General features: G+C 36.8%; 1 protein-coding gene and 1 long non-coding RNA gene across 4 annotated transcripts in view; both read right to left on the bottom strand.

Annotated features, from left to right (window-relative positions):
• Positions 1-17,876, bottom strand: part of NETO2 (neuropilin and tolloid like 2) — a 65,525-nt gene that overhangs the window by 30,584 nt on the left and 17,065 nt on the right. For 2 of the 3 annotated variants that reach the window (XM_047711283.1, XM_047711281.1), the window contains exons 5-6: positions 14,707-14,751; positions 14,497-14,624 (exon numbers count right to left, since the gene is read on the bottom strand). In XM_047711283.1, the coding sequence (XP_047567239.1) occupies positions 14,497-14,624; positions 14,707-14,751 (173 nt within the window). The remainder of the gene's footprint in view (positions 1-14,496; positions 14,625-14,706; positions 14,752-17,876) is intronic. The other variant, XM_047711282.1, reaches the window with a different exon arrangement.
• Positions 8,115-10,574, bottom strand: LOC125089222 (uncharacterized). Its single transcript, XR_007123883.1, has 2 exons — positions 9,646-10,574; positions 8,115-9,423 (listed from the first exon to the last, which is right to left on the bottom strand). It is a non-coding gene; the product is annotated as an uncharacterized LOC125089222 (long non-coding RNA).

Genomic DNA, 17,876 nt, shown 5'->3' with positions numbered 1-17,876 from the left:
ATTTCAACAGTCTTCACAGCATCTTCACCAGGAATAGATTCCATCTGAAGAAATCACTTTCTTTGCTCATCAAAAGGAGCAACTTTCACATGATATAATGAGCAGTGGGCATTACAGAAGACTGATCAATCACTGACCTCTAACTCTGAAACTACTAATACATTATCTGTTAATTAATTGAATTTATTTTTTTTAAAGATTTTATTTATTTGACAGACAGAGATCACAACTAGGCAGAGAGGCAGGCAGAGAGAAAGAGGAAGGGAAGCAGGCTCCCTGCTGAGCAGAGAGCCCGATGAGGGGCTTGATCCCAGGATGCTGGGATCATGACCCGAGCTGAAGGCAGAGGCTTTAACACACTGAGCCACCCAGGCGCCCCTGTTACTTAATTGAATTTAAATAAAAAAATAAATTCATCCTAAATCCAAATTAAAAAAAAAAAGATCAACTCCTCATCAGCTCAAGTTTGAGCATGAGATTGCAACAATTCAGGCACATGTCCAGGCTCCACTTCAAAATCTAGTTCTCTGGCTGTTGCCACATCTGCAGATACTTCCTCCACTGAGGTCTTGAATCTTTAATTTGTAAAACATGCAGTATTTGTGAAGCACAGTAAAAGGAGGTATGCCTGCATAGCATTCCAGATCAAAAGGAGATACTGGATAATTGGCAATGCAACGGACTCCCTGACATTAGATCCCTGTCTTATGGTGGACATAAAATCAATTCTTAAATGTAAAATCTAACACACACAGATTAAAATTATAGAAGTGTAGTTCTATGACCTTTGGTTAGGAAAGTTTATTTAAAGCAAACACAGAAGACACAAAGTATAAACCATAAAGATTATCAATTTTATTATATAAAATAGATTTGACTTTGAGAACCAGCCAAGATGAAACACAGTATGGCTTATTTCTCTTATTGCAACTAAAAACTGAGGATAAAATATGAAAAGCAACTACATGAGGATTCCAGAAAGTAAAAGGTGGGCGTTGATGGGAAGTCAAACTTGAAGGACCCATAAAGAGGGTGACACTCAGTTTTTTCCTGGTCTCCTGGGCTGATATTCATGGAATTCAGGGAACTCAGAGAAAGCACTGCAGCCATAAGACTGAGAAAGGGATCCTTCCCAGCTGAAGAGCGCGGTGAGGCAGAGATTTCTGGCTTGTTTTTCCCACTCTATCAGCTCTGCTCAAGGTCAGCACCAGTCAGGGATCTGCATGCAGCAGCTACAGAGCAACTAAAACCCAAGAGAAATCCCATCTCTTTAATTAGCAGAACTGAGAAAGGATAGGATGTTGGGAGATTATGGAGGGAATCATCATTATTTTTTTTCTCTTCTCTTAGTCACTCAAAACTCACAACAGTTAGGAGGCAGAAACTGAAGGAAAGTTATCTTTCTGGCCACCAGAGGAAATGAGAAAAGGAAACCATGTTATCCAGAGAATGTGAAGGAACTCTTGGAGAAGAGGGAGTTAAAGAAAACGCACTAGTTCTGGCTTACCCCTAAGCTGTGTATTTATGAAACAGAACTAAAGAAACATGACAAAGGTGTTGAGAATGAGATTCTAGTACAAGCCACTGTCCAAGTCCCTGAGTGGGGCATGGCCTGGGCAAGTCGACACAGCACAGCAAAGACTATGAAGACGACAAACACTGGAACCACCACCCACATAAAATGACAAGGTTCGTGCAATCTGAATCTAATTGGGTAGTTGGTCTGACAAAAATAAAATGAATAACAAAAATCAACATTTTCCAGTACTTTTAACAGGACCCAAAGTCTCACAGTGTTATATTTAAACTGTCCAGGACATAATAAAAAAAAAAAATTACTCACATATAAAGAACAAGGAAATGTGATTAGTTCTGAAATGAAAGAAGAGTCAAGAGATTCCAGCCCTAAGAGGACTCAGATATTGGAAACTGCCAAAGCCTGGAAGATTTTTTTTTTCCTAAGAGAGAGAAAGAGAGAGAGACTTTTAAGCAGGCTCCATGCCCAGTAGAGAGCCAGATGCTGGGCTCACTCTAATGACCCTGAGATCATGACCTTAGCTGAAATCAAGAGCTGGATGCTTAACTGACTGAGTCACCGAGGCGTCTCAGAATTGCCAAACTCTTTAAAGCAATTATATAAATATGCTCCATGAGGTAAAGGGAAACACTAAGGGAGTAGAAAGACCACAGTGGAGAAATAGAAATTATGAAAAAGAACCTATAAGTTTATGAAAACTTTAAAACTGAAATGAAACTTTAAAACTGAAACTGAAAATGAAAAATATCTGAAATTAAAAAAAAATTCATTCTATGGGCCGAAGACGAGAATGGGGATGACAGAGGTAAGTCAGTAAACTGGCAAATGACTCAGGAGAAACTATCTAATATGAGATACTGAGAAAAAAGGATTGAGGGCAAATGAATACAGTCTTAAGGACCTGTGGAACTATTTCAAAAATGTCACTTAAGTCTCAGAGGGAGGAGAGGTTGCTACAGAAAAAAATATTTGAAGAAATAACTGCTAAAAATGCCCCAAGTCTGGTGAAAGGCAAAAATTTACAGATTCAAAAAGCTCAGCAAACACCAAACAGGATAAAAGCAAACAAAAAAACATGGCCTACAGACATCAAAATCAAACTACTTAAAATCAGAGATTTAAAGTCTTGAGATCTGATAGAAAAATGATGCATTTTGTAGAAGCAAACAATTTGAGTTTGGATTGCTCTTCAGAAATCATCAAAGCCAAGGACAGTGCAACAAAATTTTTAAGAAAAAAAGAAAAAAGAACTTGTGAACATCAGAATTTTGTACCCAGCAAACATATTCTTTCAGGAATGAGGGCAAAATAAGTACACACCCTGGTGAAGACTTAAGAGACTTAGAGAATTTGTTGTATACAGACCTGCAATAAAAGGAATGCCAAAGAAAGTTCTTTAGATAAAAGAGAAAGGATACTATAATGAATCTTGGAACTTCATGAATGAAAGGAAACATAAATGGTAAATATCTGGATAAATATAAACCATCAAGGATAAAAAAAGAGGCTATCACTATAGACCTTACCAACATTAAGGGAAGAAAAAGGGCACTGGGCTGGTTCAGTCAATGACGTGTACAACTCTTGATCTTGTGGTTGTAAGTTCGAGCTCCATGTAGGGTGTAAACAAGAATAAAATAAACAAACCAGTGAACAGCTCTATGACCCCAAATCAGATAACTCAGATGAAAATGGACTAATTCCTTAAAAGGAACAAACTGCCCGGATACTTCTAACAAGAAATATGTAACCTGAATGGCCATATATTTATAAAAAATAATGAATTCATAATTTAAAACCTTACAAAAAAGTCTCCAGGCCTAGATGAATTCATAAACAAATTATAACAAACATGTAAGGAAAAAATTATGCTAATTCTTCACAACCTCTTCCAGGAAGATGGTGCACTTCTAAACTCACAAGACCAGCATTACTGTGACACCACCAAAGACAGAAGAAAACTACTCATCAATATTCCTCTGATTTATAATAAAAAATATATATATTTGAATTTTGTCTCTGTTTCTGGCTCAGACCTCCCCAAACCCTTGGAATTTCCTGAGCAATAAGAGCAGTGGGAACATGCTCTATTTGGTCTCTCGTCCTCAGTTCCTGAAAATATTCCAGCCATTGAGTTGAAACGGGCATCCTGTTAATCATAACAAGTCCCTTTCAATGACAATTGACTTCCTATTAATGAGGTTATCTTCTGGAAATCCCTTAAGGATGGGGACTAGTTACTAGGGGAAATAACCATGAGTTGAGGGCTTAAACTTTCAGTTCCATGGCGATTTCCCTGGAGGGGAGAGGGGTGGGGATGGAGGTTAAATCAAGCACCAATGTCAGTGATTTAATCAACCATGGTTATGTAGTAGCCTCCATAAAAACTCAGAAGGATAAGGTTTGAAAAAGCTTCCAAACTGGTGAATCAGAATGTTTCCATATGCCATCGTGCCAGGCCCCCCACTCCATGGGGAGAGAAGCTCCTTAGTTCACAACCTCACTGTGTCTTTTCATATGGCTGTTGAATCTTACCCTTTAATATGCTCTGTAATTAACTGGTAATTTAAGTAAGAACACTGTTTCCCTGAGTTCTCTAAGTCTCTCTAGCAAATTAATCAAACGAAGGAGGGGCTCCTAGAAACCTGATTTCCAGCCAATTGGTCAGAAGCACGGGTGACAATGACAACTTGGGACGTGAAACTGGCATCTGAAGTAGAGGCCAGACTTGTGGTGGGACGGAGCCCCCAATTCTTAGAATCTGGTGCCATCTCCAGATCGATAGTGTCAGATCTGAGCTGAATTGTAGGACACCCAGCTGGGGTCTGAGAACTACTTGGTAGTGTGGGAAAAACCCCACAAGTTGGAAGCGGTATCAGAATCATCAGCCAGAAAAGCAGCAACATATAAAAAGTATAATACTTTCATGTAATCATAACCAAATATAGTTTATCCTAGGAACACAAGGCTGGTTTAAATTTTGAATAATCAATGTATGTCACCATTATAAATAGACTAAAAAAGAAAAGTTATATGATCAAAATCTCAGAAAAACCGAGAACTTCCATAATCTGGCAAAGGGCAGCTACAAAAACCCAGAGCTGACACCATACCTCATGGTGAAAATCTGAATGCTTTCCCCCTCAAACTCCATAACAAGTTAAGTCCTAATCAGCACCATACCAGAAGCTACAGAGCGCAGAAGTGTAGACTTTAAAGCTCCAATAATCAAGACAGTGTGGTATTGACAGAAGGAGACCCATACATACAAGAAACAGAATGCAGCCCAGAAAGAGATATAAAGGCAATTCAATGGAAAGGATAGTCTTCAACAAATGGTGCTGGAAAAATCAGTCATCTCTAAGAAGGAAGGAAGGAACGAACGAATGAACGAACAGCGGAACCTTGAGCTATACCTAGTACCTTATACAAAAATCAACTCAAAATGGGTCATAAATATAAAATTATAGAAGTTTCAGAAGGAAATACAGGGAACAAATCCTTATGACTTGGGGTCAGGCAGAGAGCTCTTGGAATACATCAAAGGAAAATTCATTAAAAAAATTTACAATTTGACTTCATTAAAATTAAACTTTTTCTCTGTGAGAGATACTGTTGAGTGAAAAGAAAAGAAAAGCCACCGACTGGTAGAAAATGTCTATAGATCACTTGCCAGAACAGTTCTTTAATCCAGAACTTAAAAGTAAGAGTACAGTAAGAACAGTAAGAAAACTACCCAATCTTAAAATGGGCATAGGAGACACTTTACCAAAGATTTAGACATTACAAAACTTCAAGTTAAAACCTGATGATAACTAAGTGCTGAGAACTATGTAGAGCAATTGAAAATCTGACAACACTTCTTGTGGAAATGCAAAACAAAATAACCACTTGGGAGAACAGCTTGGTGGTTTCTTACAAAGCTACCATGTGAATCAGCAGGCTCAGGGATGGATATCCAGAAAAATGAAAAAAAAAAATGTTTACACAAAACCTGTACGGAAATGTTTATAGCAGTTTTATCAATAATAACCCAAAACTGGAAACAGTCCAAATGTTCAGATGGTAAGAGTAAGCTACAGCATATCCATATAATAAAATCTGCTCAACAATAAGAGGGATAAAGCTAATTGGTCCATGCAGTAACAGGAATCTCAAATGCACCATATTACATTAAAGAATTTAGAATCACACAAACTGTGTGATTCTCTTTATATGAAGTTTTGGAAATGGTAAAACTATAGAACAAAAGATCATTAATTGCCAGGGATCAAGACTGAAGAGAACGCCTGGGTGGCTCAGTCAGGTAAACCTCTGCCTTTGGCTCAGATCATGATCCCCAGGTCCTGGGATTGAGTCCCACATCAGGCTCCTTGCCCAGTGGGGATACTGCTTCTCCCTCTGCTTGTATGTTCTCTCCCTCTCTCTCTCTGACAAATAAATAAAATTCTAAAGAAATAAGTAAAGATTGAAGGTAGGTTTTGACTGCAAAGGAAGAGCATGAGATAATTTCCCTGGGGTGATGGAACTGTTCTTGATTCTGGTGGCTGTCAAAAAATTTTCCTGTAGGTTGATATGACTGAGTGTCCTGACACAACCAAGTGTCAGCAAGGATTGAGTAAAGGAAATGCTCTTAACTTGCTTTAAAAGGATAAACTGCCAAAAACACTTTGGAAAACCTTTTGACATGCTCTGGTAAAGCTGAAAATGGTCACACTCCACAAGAACTGCACTTCTGGATATATAACCATACAAAATCATCATAGATGGGCATAATGAAAATATAAAAATCGCTACAGCATTATTTAATATATTATTAAAATGTGAAAGTAGGGGTGCCTGGGTGGCTCAGTCGGTTGAGTAACCGACTCTTGATTTTGGCTCAGGTCATGCTCTCAGGGTTGTAGACTCAGTGGGAGTCTGCTTGAAGTTATCTCCCTCTGCACCGCCCCCCATAAGCAAATCTTAAAAAAGTAAAACTAAATGTCTAAAAGGAGAATGGATAGTGATTTCTACAATTGATACAAAACTTTAAAGTATAAGAATAATGTATATTTTCATAGGACATAAATATGAAGATATAGAACTGCATATAGGAATTATAAAACTCAAACTCACAATAGGGTATGTAAGAAAGATAATGGGAACATAGATTTCCTCTATACCTGTAATATTATATAGCTTTTACTTTCTCATTTGATAGTATTTAATTTTCTAAGTGTTTAAGAAATTAAATAATATTTCTCAGATCTTGATTTTTCTTTGCCAGGGGGAGGTGGAGAATGAGATGGGCAAGAGATCCTGCTCTCTTTACCAAGAGGAGGTGGGTAATATTATGTTATTTCAAACACTGAATATTGGAGAATGTAACTTCTTTTTTTAAAGATTTTATTTATTTGACAGAGAGAGAAGAGAGCAAGCACATGCAAAAGCAGGGGAGCTGCAGAGGGAGAAGGAAAAACAGACTCCCCATTGAGCAGGGACCCGACACAGGCTTCGATCCCAGTACCCTGGGATCCTGACTCAAACTGAAGGCAGACGCTTAGCCGACTGAACCACCCAGGTGCCCCGAGAATGTAACTTTTAATAACTAAATTTTTAAAACTGAAAAAGTTCAAAATACTATACATAGTTGACATGGGAATTGTATCACATTTTTAAAACTATTGTTAAACTAGATGGGTAAATAAATTTTAGAAATTTAAAGGAAAAAATGTTAAAGACTACCTTGAGAGCAGAATACTCAAAAATGGGATAAACTAGTTAATGGGTGATGTTTCAGAAAAATCCACTTATAAATATACAAAAGAAGTCACTGGTGTTCAAGTCCATTGTTCTCAATGGCCCTTCCATAAAAATACAGGCATACTGTATTTCTCAGATACTGCATTTTTTACATATTGAAAGTCTGGCAATCCTGTGTCAAACAAGCCTATCAGTGCCATTTTTCCAAAAGCATTTACTCATTTTGTGTCTCTGGGTCACATTTGGTAATTCCCACAGTATTTCAAATTTAGAAATTATTATATGTGAATTGCAACAATCTCATGATGAAGTGTTAACGGGTGAGGAGTTTCTCATGGATGAGCAAAGAAAGTGGTTTCTTCAGATGGAATCTACTCCTGGTGAAGACGCTGTGAGGACTGTTGAAATGACAAGAGGGTTCAGAATATTACATGGACTTAGCTGATAAAGCAGCAGCAGGTTTAAGAGGATTGACTCCATTTTAAAAGAAGTTCTCTGGGTAAAACGCTACCACACAGCATCGCATGCTGCAGAGAAGTCGTCTGTGAAAGACGAGTCGATGGACGCAGCAAACTTGATTACTTATTTTAAGAAACCGTCACAGTGACCCCAGCCTTCAGCAGCCACCACCCTGATCAATCAGCAGCCGTCCACATCGAGGCAGCAAAAAGATATAGGATTTGCTGAAAGCTTAGATGCTGGTTAGCAATTTTGAGCAATAAAGCATTTTCGAATTAAGGGATGTACGTTGTTTTAGACGATACTATTGCATACTTAACAGACTACAGTACAGTGTAAACGTAACTTCTGTATGTACTGGGAAACCAAAAAATTCTTTGAGTCACTTTATTACAATATTCGCCTTACTGTGGTCTGGAACAGAACTGGTACTATTTCCAAGGTGTACCTGCACATTTGTTATGTACCAAGCTTCCATACATGTGTAGTTTTTTTTACTTAAAAAAAAAAAACAAAACAAAAACCTGAGATAGAGTTCACATATAGTGTTCTATTAGTTTCAGGAGTACCACAGAGATTCAACAATCCCATACATTTTTCAGTGCTCCCCCACGGTAAGAGTAATCACCAAACAACATTATCACAGTATTATTGACTATACTCTGTATGCTGTCCTTTTCGTGTCTGTGCCTTATTTATAACTCAAAGTCTATACCATTTAATTCCCTTTATCTACTTCACCTATTCCCTTACCCACCTCCCCCCAGCGACCACCATACATGTATAGTTTTACCTTCTAATTTTATCCAATTTTATTAGTTTGTATATCTCAGACAGTTCCATTCCATCCAACTACCACAACTTTATCTTGAAGGGTAAGCAGCCCCACATGTTTTTACTCAAAACTGTTATGGTTCTTGTGAACACTTTCTCTTCTATGTGAATTCTGGAATTAGCCTGCCATCTTCCCTAGAAAGCCCTACTGGGATTTGGACTGGAATTACTTTAAATTGATAAATTAGAGAACAATGAACATTTTTATGATATTGAATCTTCCCATCCATGAAAATGATCTCTATTTCTGTAGGCCTTCTTTTATGCATTTCAACATAATTTTAAAATTTGCTTCCTGATACCTGATTTGTTCTTATTGTAAATTGTGCTTTACAAAGTTTTATTTTCTAACTGCTTTTGGCTGTAGTATAAAGAAAAGCAACTGATCTTTACAACCGATGAACTTTTTTCCTTTCTCTCATTTTGTTGCACTGACTAGGATTTCAGAACACCAAACAAAACCTTGACAACAGGCATCCTTGACTTGTTCTGTGCTTATAGGAAGTGCTTTTAAGGTTTTACCATTAATTACAGCATTTGAATTAGGGTTTTTGTAGATATTCTTTATCATGATTAAAATGCATTCTCCTATATTGCAGTTACTGTGAGATTTTCATCAATAGGTTTTAAGTTTCATGGAGTATTTTTTCTGCCATCTACTGATATATCTGGATTTTCTCCTTTAATCTGTTAATATGGGAAACTACATCATTCAATTTTCTAATATTAAACTGTCTAAGAATTCTAGGTCATGATTTCTAAAAAAAACTTTACTAGGTTTAGTTTGTTATTGCTTAGTTTTTAGAGTCTCCCCCCCTCTCCACTCGACAAATAATCCTGGTTTATAACTCTCCCTGTTGGGGCGCCTGGGTGGCTCAGTGGGTTAAAGCCTCTGCCTTCGGCTCAGGTCATGATCCCAGGGTCCTGGGATCGAGCCCCACATCGGGCTCTCTGTCCCGCAGGGAGCCTGCTTCTTCCCCTCTCTCTCTCTGCCTGCCTCTCTGCCTACTTGTGATCTCTCTCTCTGTCAAATAAATAAGATCTTTAAAAAAAAAAACAAACCAAAAAACTCTCCATGTTGTTTAGTTTTAATAGAAAAGGCTGGGGAATGTTCTTTTTTTCTTCAATTTTCTGAAACCATTTATATAATATGTTCCTTGAGTACCTGATAAAATCCAATTTGACCAATTTTTTTGTTTATATATTTTAAGTACAAAATCAATTTTGTTAACTTGGTAAGATTTTTCAGGTTTTCTATTTCTGATTTAGTTTCTGTAAATTTTATATAACTGTATATAAATATGTGTGTATATATATAAATATATACATACACATACACATTATATATTTCAGGAAATTGTCCATTTAGACTACTTACAAATTTATCAGCAAATAAAATTACTTATATTCTTACAGTCTAAAACAGTGTGATTATGGAAAATTTCAAATGTGCAAAAGCAGACAAAATAGTATCATAACCTTGTCCTCATCCCCTAGCTTTACCAGTTATTAACTCAGCCAGTCTTACTCAAACTATAACCCTCCCACATCTGCCTCTCATATACAGAAACAAATCCCAGAGAGAATTCACATGTCAACAGTTCTATGTGTATTGCTAAAGACCACTTAAAATATGATCAGTTATATTATCAAACCAAATAAATAATTTCTTCATATCAAACACCAGTGTTCAGACTTCTGTCTTGTAGTGTTTCCTACTTTTATACTTTGAATCCACAAGTTCATTTGACTTTACATTTCTTTTAATCTATATTCACTGCTTTTTTTTTCCCTTTGTCATTTATTTATTGAAGAAACTACAGGGTTTTTTTCTCTTTTGTTCAGCAGGTTTTCTTCATAGTTTGTCATATTAAGAATTTTTAAATCTCCACTATAGTAGATTCATGACCTTTTCCATTTTTTTTTTTTTTATTTAAGATTTTACTTATTTATTTGAGGGAGAGACAGAAAAAGGGAGCACAAGCAAGAGGAGAGGCAGAAACAAACTCTCTGCTGAGCAGGGAGTTGGACCAGGACCACATGTGGGGCTCAATCCCAGGACCCTATGACGCTGAGATCATGACCTGAGCCAAAGGCAGTCACTTAACTGACTGAGCCACCCAGGCACCTCTATGACCTTTTCCATTTCTAAATATTATTTAGGTCTTTCTGACTCAATAGATCTTGGCAGAGGTGTACCTATAGTTATTTTTTACAAAGGGCCAGCTTTTGGCTTTGTTGATTCTTTTTAAAATACCATTTATTTCTGCTCTCATTAATTACCTTTTCTTTGGATTTCTTTGGTCATTCTTTTTTTTTTTTTAAAGATTTTATTTATTTATTTGACAGACAGAGATCACAAGTAGGCAGAGAGGCAGGCAGAGAGAGAGGAGGAAGCAGGCTCCCCGCTGAGCAGAGAGCCCAATGTGGGGCTCAATCCCAGCACCCTGAGATCATGACCCGAGCCGAAGGCAGAGGCTTTAACCCACTGAGCCACCCAGGCGCCCCTTTGGTCATTCTTTTAACTTGAGTTGAAACTCGCTCATTAAATTTAAACTTTTTCTTCTTCTAAAAGAAACATTTATGAAAACTCCCTTATAGCACTTTTAGCTATATCCCACACATTTTGATATTCTCAATTTTATTGTTTTAAGTGTGTTTAAATTTCCACCCTGATTTCATCTGTGACCTATTAATTACTAACTGGTATATTATTAAATTGCCAAACATATGGATTTTAAAGTTATCTTTTGGTTGCTGGTTCCTGATTTAATTGTATTTTTGTCAGAGGGTGCTCTGCATAATACGAAGCACTGGTATTTCAGACTTCTGTTTGTAGTCTAGCGTATGGATCAGAGTTTATAAGTGTTTCATGCCTGCTCGCAGAGAATGCCTATCTGCTGGGTGTTGGGAGTAGGCATGTCTCATCAGGCATACTGTGTTGTTTAAATCTGAGCCTTACCACTTTTTCTGTATGCTTGATTAATTACTGAGAGGTGAAATTAGTGACCCACTATAATTGTGGCTCTGTCAATTTTCCTCAGCAAATGTCAATTCAATTCTGTAAATTTTGAGGTCATATTAATACATAAAATTGAAAATTGTATCTTCCGGGGTGCCTGGGTGGCTCGGTGGGTTAAAGCCTCTGCCTTCGGCTCAGGTCATGATCCCAGGGTCCTGGGATCGAGCCCCGCATCAGGCTCTCTGCTCAGCAGGGAGCCTGCTTTCCCTTCCCCTCTCTCTGCCTGCCTCTCTGCCTACTTGTGATCTGTCAAATAAATAAATCTTTAAAAAAAAAAAAAAGAAAATTATATCTTCCTTGTAAATTGGTAGCCTTCTTGATTTCTATTTTAATAGCTATATCAGATCTTTTTTGGTATTTGTCTATTATTTCTTTCTTCTTTCCTTATTTTCAAAATTTCCCATAGTTATCCTAAAGCAGAATATACTTGGATTTTAATTGTAGCATGTGGTCCATTTATTATTTTTGCCCAGGAATATCTTAATTTACTCACATTCTTTTTTTTTTTTTTTTTAAGATTTTATTTATTTGTCAGAGAGAGAGAGAGAGAGCACAAGCAGGCAAAGCAGGAGGCAGAGGCAGAGAGAGAAGCAGGCTCCCCACTAAGCAAGGAGCCTGATGCAGGACTCAATCCCAGGACCCTGGGATCATGACCTGATTTGCTCACATTCTAAAATGATAGTTGAGTACTGAATTTTAGATTGGCAGTTACTTATTTTTTTTCTCAACACTTTCAAGACATTACTCTATTGTCTTCTGGCTCCTATTTTGCTATTAATGATTCTCAAAGCTCTTTTTTTTCTCTAGTTGTTTTAAAGATTTTTTTCATTGTCTCTTGTGGCCAATGTAGTGAGGTGTCAATATAAACCTTTTTCTTGCTTTGGGAGTCACTTGGGTCAATGCTTTTTGTCAGCTTGAACATTTTCTTGCTAAAATCCCACTACCCCACTACCCACTACCCCTCCCCGACCCCCTGAGCTACATTCTGGGTAATTTTCTCAGGTCTATCCTTTAATAACTACTTGAGGAAGTTCTACTTGGTGATTTGTAAAGTATACCTGGTCATTTTTCTTTCTCGTTTTTTTGATTCCTTCTTGTAAGATACTTAAAACACCTAACTTCTTAGGCATCAAAGAAACTTCTTGCTGTTAGGTCTGCTAATTCACTCATGATGGGTTGTTTCTTTACGTTTTCTAATTTTGGGTTGTGAGCTTACCTTCAGCAGTATTTTACTGATGGCAATCCTACAGCCTCTGTGGTTATTTTGAAGATTTATTTATTGTGTCTGTGTATGAGAGAGAGCACAAGCAGAGGAAGCAGCAGAGGGAGAAGCAGACTCCCTACTGAGCAGGGGGCCTAATCCCAGGACCCTAGGATCATGACCTGAGCCGAAGGCAGACACTTAACTGGACCACCCAGGTGTCCCTCTGTGGTTATTCTGTATTTATTTTTGCCAGGTGTCTAAAAAAGATTTTTGAGGCCAGGGCCGTTTTGTTAATTTGTAGACTAAGTGGTTCCTGGATTGGGCCTGGAATGTAAATCATGTATGTCTCAAATTCTAGTAAGAACATGTTTCTAGGTAAAAGCTTTAGGGGAGACCCCAGCCTTATCCTGGGACTGAGCCCAGAAAGGTAAGCTTCTTCACTGTTAACCTATTAGTGGAAGAGGTTTCTAATCTACCACTTCATAGCAATTATATATCCTTTTGAGGGTTCCAGTTTTATGTGAGGGATCTCACATAAACGTCACACAAACTGCAGGCCTTTTCTCACTGTGGTTAGTAATACCAAGCTCCCGGCAGGTCTACTGGTGAGTAGCTGGAGGATACTAAAATCAGCAAGAGGTATTTGTACCATCAGTTTCAGTTTTCAATTTATTGGTCTGGTTTCTATTTCTCTCTCTTCATTTCTAGTCCATAAGAATTACCTTTTTTTGGGTGGGGAAATCTTACCTATGCTTTTAAAAGGGTATCTGTTATATTTTACCCAATGAATCCAGATGTTTCATAATGGTCAGGTTTTCACGTTATCTAATCTATGCTATTACCATAACTCTAAATTTGATTTTTGCAATTCTTTTTAAAAAAATATTTTATTTATTTATTTGACACAGAGAGAGAGAGAGAGAGATCACAAGTAGGCAGAGAGGCAGGCAGAGAGAGAGAGAGAGAGAGGAAGCAGGCTCCCTGCTGAGCAGAGAGCCCGAAGTGGGGCTCGATCCTAGGACCCTGAGACCATGACCTGAGCCGAAGGCAGAGCCTTTACCCACTGAGGCACCCAGCTGCCCTAATTTTTGTAACTCTTTAATGGTTTATTCTCTTATCCTCACTTTCTCTTTTCACATATATCCACATTAAATATAATTTTCACTGTGAATATTCCTAGAAGTATAAATTAAGAGCAAAAAGCAAAAGTAGTCAGCAAACCAATCCCAATCTGTCAGAGTTATTTAAAAACATCTTTTACTGCAGTACTTTCCAATAACAGCTCCACATCGTTAGCAGAGGACAGCATGGAAAGAACACAGAAGCAAGACTTGCTACATTTGTGTTTTAGTTTAGACACTGCCATGACCAACTCTAAGAACTCTGACAAGATGCTTCATCCTCTTGTGGTCTGTTTTTCCTCCTCATAAAGTTCTTTATGAATCGGTAATCATATGGATCAAAACTTGCACCCCTGATCTAGGAGTACAAAGATTTTAAGACTCTCAATGTTTGTGTCATCTTCCTGAAACTATACTGCAGTGTACTTAGATCTTAGGTGGCCAATCCGATTGAAATAAAAGTTGCAGTATCAGTTTCTATAATAGTAAGTATCTCCATGAATCAAAACAATACATTATGCTAATCAATGTCTTATTATGTTCTTCTCTAAAGTGACTCAATGCATAATAATACCTTGGCTTTTGGAGTAGCTTTAATTGTCCATATGCAATCAACAGCTTGACCAGGTTTTGTTTTTTCTTCTTGTTCTACCTGACTAGAACGCACTATTCCATCAGCTCCCGAGAGCTCAAACTGGCAATCTAGAAAGAATAGAGGAACGATGCTCAAAGGAAAATATAACTGATCAAAATGCCATGAGGAAAAAGAGGTGATATACTAAACCTGGGATGGGATTTAAAATACCTCCTAGGTAAGTAAAGTCTGGATCTGTAATAGAAAAAAGAAGAAAGTGATTGGCATTGAGATAGTTTAGAGTTACATTAAGGCTTCATGTCTTATGTCTAATCCTTCATTTAAAAACAAAGCAAGAGAAAGCTTTCATAGGTGTAGAATACAGAGCACTGTTTTAAACCTGGGCATGTTTAGCTGCCTTATTTATAGGAAAAGTTTTTTAAAAATGGTAATGTTTATACTTTTGATTCCATCATGAATAACTTATTTATGCCACCTGAAAACTTGCAACCCTCTGTCAAGAACAATGGCTAGACCATTAATGGATGCATGAATCAACATAATACAGTACACACAATGGAATATTTTTTTAGCCTAACAGAGAAATAAGATTCTGATATATGCTCTAACACCGATAAACCCTGAAATGTTAAACTAAGTGAAATCAGACACTAAAAGACAAATATTAATATTAATATGGAAATAAATGATTCCATTTATCGAGATCCCTACATTAGTCAAATTCATATAGACAGTAAGTATCAGAAGCTGGAGGAAAGGGGGAACGGGCAGTTCATATTTAATGGACACAAAGTTTCGGCTTGTGTTAACAAAAAAGTTCTGGAAATGGATGGTGGTGATGATTACACAGCATTATAAATGTACTCATACACTTAAAAAGGATTAAAATGGTGAATTTTATGTTATTTGTAATTCAACACACACACACACACACACACACACACACACACACAGTAGGAGCTAGTGAGCAGTGTTTTCAAAGTGGCAGGGAAAAAATGACTACGTGATATACAAGATATTCTGTCCAGTGAAGTGGTTCACAGAAGACCAAGAACCAATAGTTCATATCAAAATAACTGATTTCAGCAAATTGGTCAGGTATTTGATTTTTATGAACCAAATCAATTAACTGAAATAATGAGACTTTAAGTGTCAAAAAGATGTTAAAAAATCTTATATATGAATCAGATCTTTGTTAACTAGTTTAGACTACCTGAAAGAAAAAAGCAGACATCAAAAACAATGCTCTTAATTGAATACTGTTTTTAAATATTAAAAATCAGGCTTTTTAATACATAAAGATTCTTGAAGAAAAGTAGCTCTTTTTCTATTAGTTTATGTATCAGAAAAGCAACGTCATATGGATTATGATTAAAATACAGACAAATTATAATAAAACACTAAGGATTTCTAGACTATATTTCTAGACTATATTCTAGACATTTGCATTTTATATTACTACAGAGTTTCTACATACATTGTGCTTAGTATCATGCTCAGGAAAACTATGTAATATTTCACCTTGAAGATGAGGAAACTGAATGAGAGAGATTATGATTTTCTTAGACCATATTTATAATGGCAAAGCCAGGACTAGCTTACAATTCTCCAGACAATTTTTCTTACCCTATCATATTGCCTCTATAATGTGGGTGACGAGCCCACAGTTTAACCATTAAAAGAAAAAATATCAAAATAAATGGGTAGGGGCACCTGGGTGATTCAGTCATTAAGCATCTGCCTTCAGCTCAGGTCATGTTCCCAGGGTCCAGGGGCCGAGCCCCGCATCAGGCTCCCGGCTCAGCAGGAAGCCTGCTTTTCTTCTCCCCTCTCCTACTCCCACTGCTTGTGTTCACTCTCTCTTTGTGTCTCTCTCTGTCAAATAAATAAATAAATCTTAACCCCCTCCCCCAAATCAAAATAAATGGGTAATGCATAACTGGCTAATTATGGCTGTGTCTAGTTATTTCAAGTCATACTTATAAAATAAATTTTGTTTAGGGATCAGTAAATCTAGAAGACTACTACTACTAATAATGAGAAGTTGGTATATTGTAAAGATTTCATATATTTGTTTGTTTTAGAGAGACAAAGAGAGAGTGCACACAAGAGGCAGGAGAAACACAGAATCTCAAGCAGACTCCATGCTGTGCGTGGACCAGCCCCCGTTGTGGGGCTTGATCTCACAGTTGAGATCATGACACCTGACTGACTGGGCCACCCAGCACCCCAAGAAATTAGTATATTTTAAATGAAATTCTCTGGTTACTGGTTATCTATTGGTTACTGGTGTTATCTATTGAGGATAGAGAACTCTTAATGAATTGTTAATACCTGGAAATAACTGGGATAATTCTGGAAATTTTAATGCAATAATGACAACATCCTAGAATAATTGTCTACACATGAAGAAATTCTGATTCATTTGGCAGGTAGCTCCTATGACTTTTTATTCCACTGCAGTTTAATTAAATTTGTCTTTGACACTTCTCTACAGAAGAGCTGAAAATGTTGTTGTCCCCTTTCAGCAAGGCTGGGTTTAGTTTATTAAGTTAAAAGAGGAAAGCCTCTGAGATGTATTCTCAATTAAGCTAAAAAATTTCCCCCCCTACTTTTTAAAATATGATAACTATGAAGAAAGTATCTGGAATTAAGGACAACCTGAACAAGAATTGAACATCCAGTTAAATACAATAAACTGTACATTGAAATAGGTTTTGCAGGATATTTAAAGATCTCGAGATATTTTAATCTAGCAACTTTCGTTCTGGCAATTTGGTGTATATAATTCCTATTTAAACTTTCAAATTAAGTTTTTTTGGTAACTAATTTTTAAAAATTTATTTTTATTATAGTAAAATATGTTATCTTTTCAGCATTGAGAACATAAACACTGAAACAACACTTAAAAATTCCCATGTTTTCAGTAAAGACAAGAAAAAAAGCTGATTATGTTGTTCAGGCAAAAAAAAAGGTAATATAATTGTTGTCACTTATGTAAAACAAAATAAAGAGATACAGAAAAACATCTGAAGGGACAACACACCAAATTGTTAAAGTGTTTTTTTATATATAGGATGGTAAGATTATAGATTTTTCTTTTCATTTGGATATATATTTTTTTAAATTAACAAATTTCTTACATGAAAACAAAAGCAAAGAGATGATATAATTGGTACACTGTTACTTTTTCATCTTGTTGGTCTATAAGTTGTTTGAAGACAGGAGCAATAACTTGTAGATCTTTGTGTTTCTGCATTAGGGATATGCAGTTTTACACCAGAGAGGCTTTGCAGGTCTCAAAGTGTTTGCACATACTACAGGGCAGAGTAAGATAGGCAGAGTGGGTTGAACGGAGA

This window comes from Lutra lutra, chromosome 17 (assembly GCF_902655055.1).
Source record: "Lutra lutra chromosome 17, mLutLut1.2, whole genome shotgun sequence".
NCBI classification, from domain to species: Eukaryota; Metazoa; Chordata; class Mammalia; order Carnivora; family Mustelidae; genus Lutra; species Lutra lutra.
This window is presented reverse-complemented; position numbering and strand designations above follow the sequence as displayed.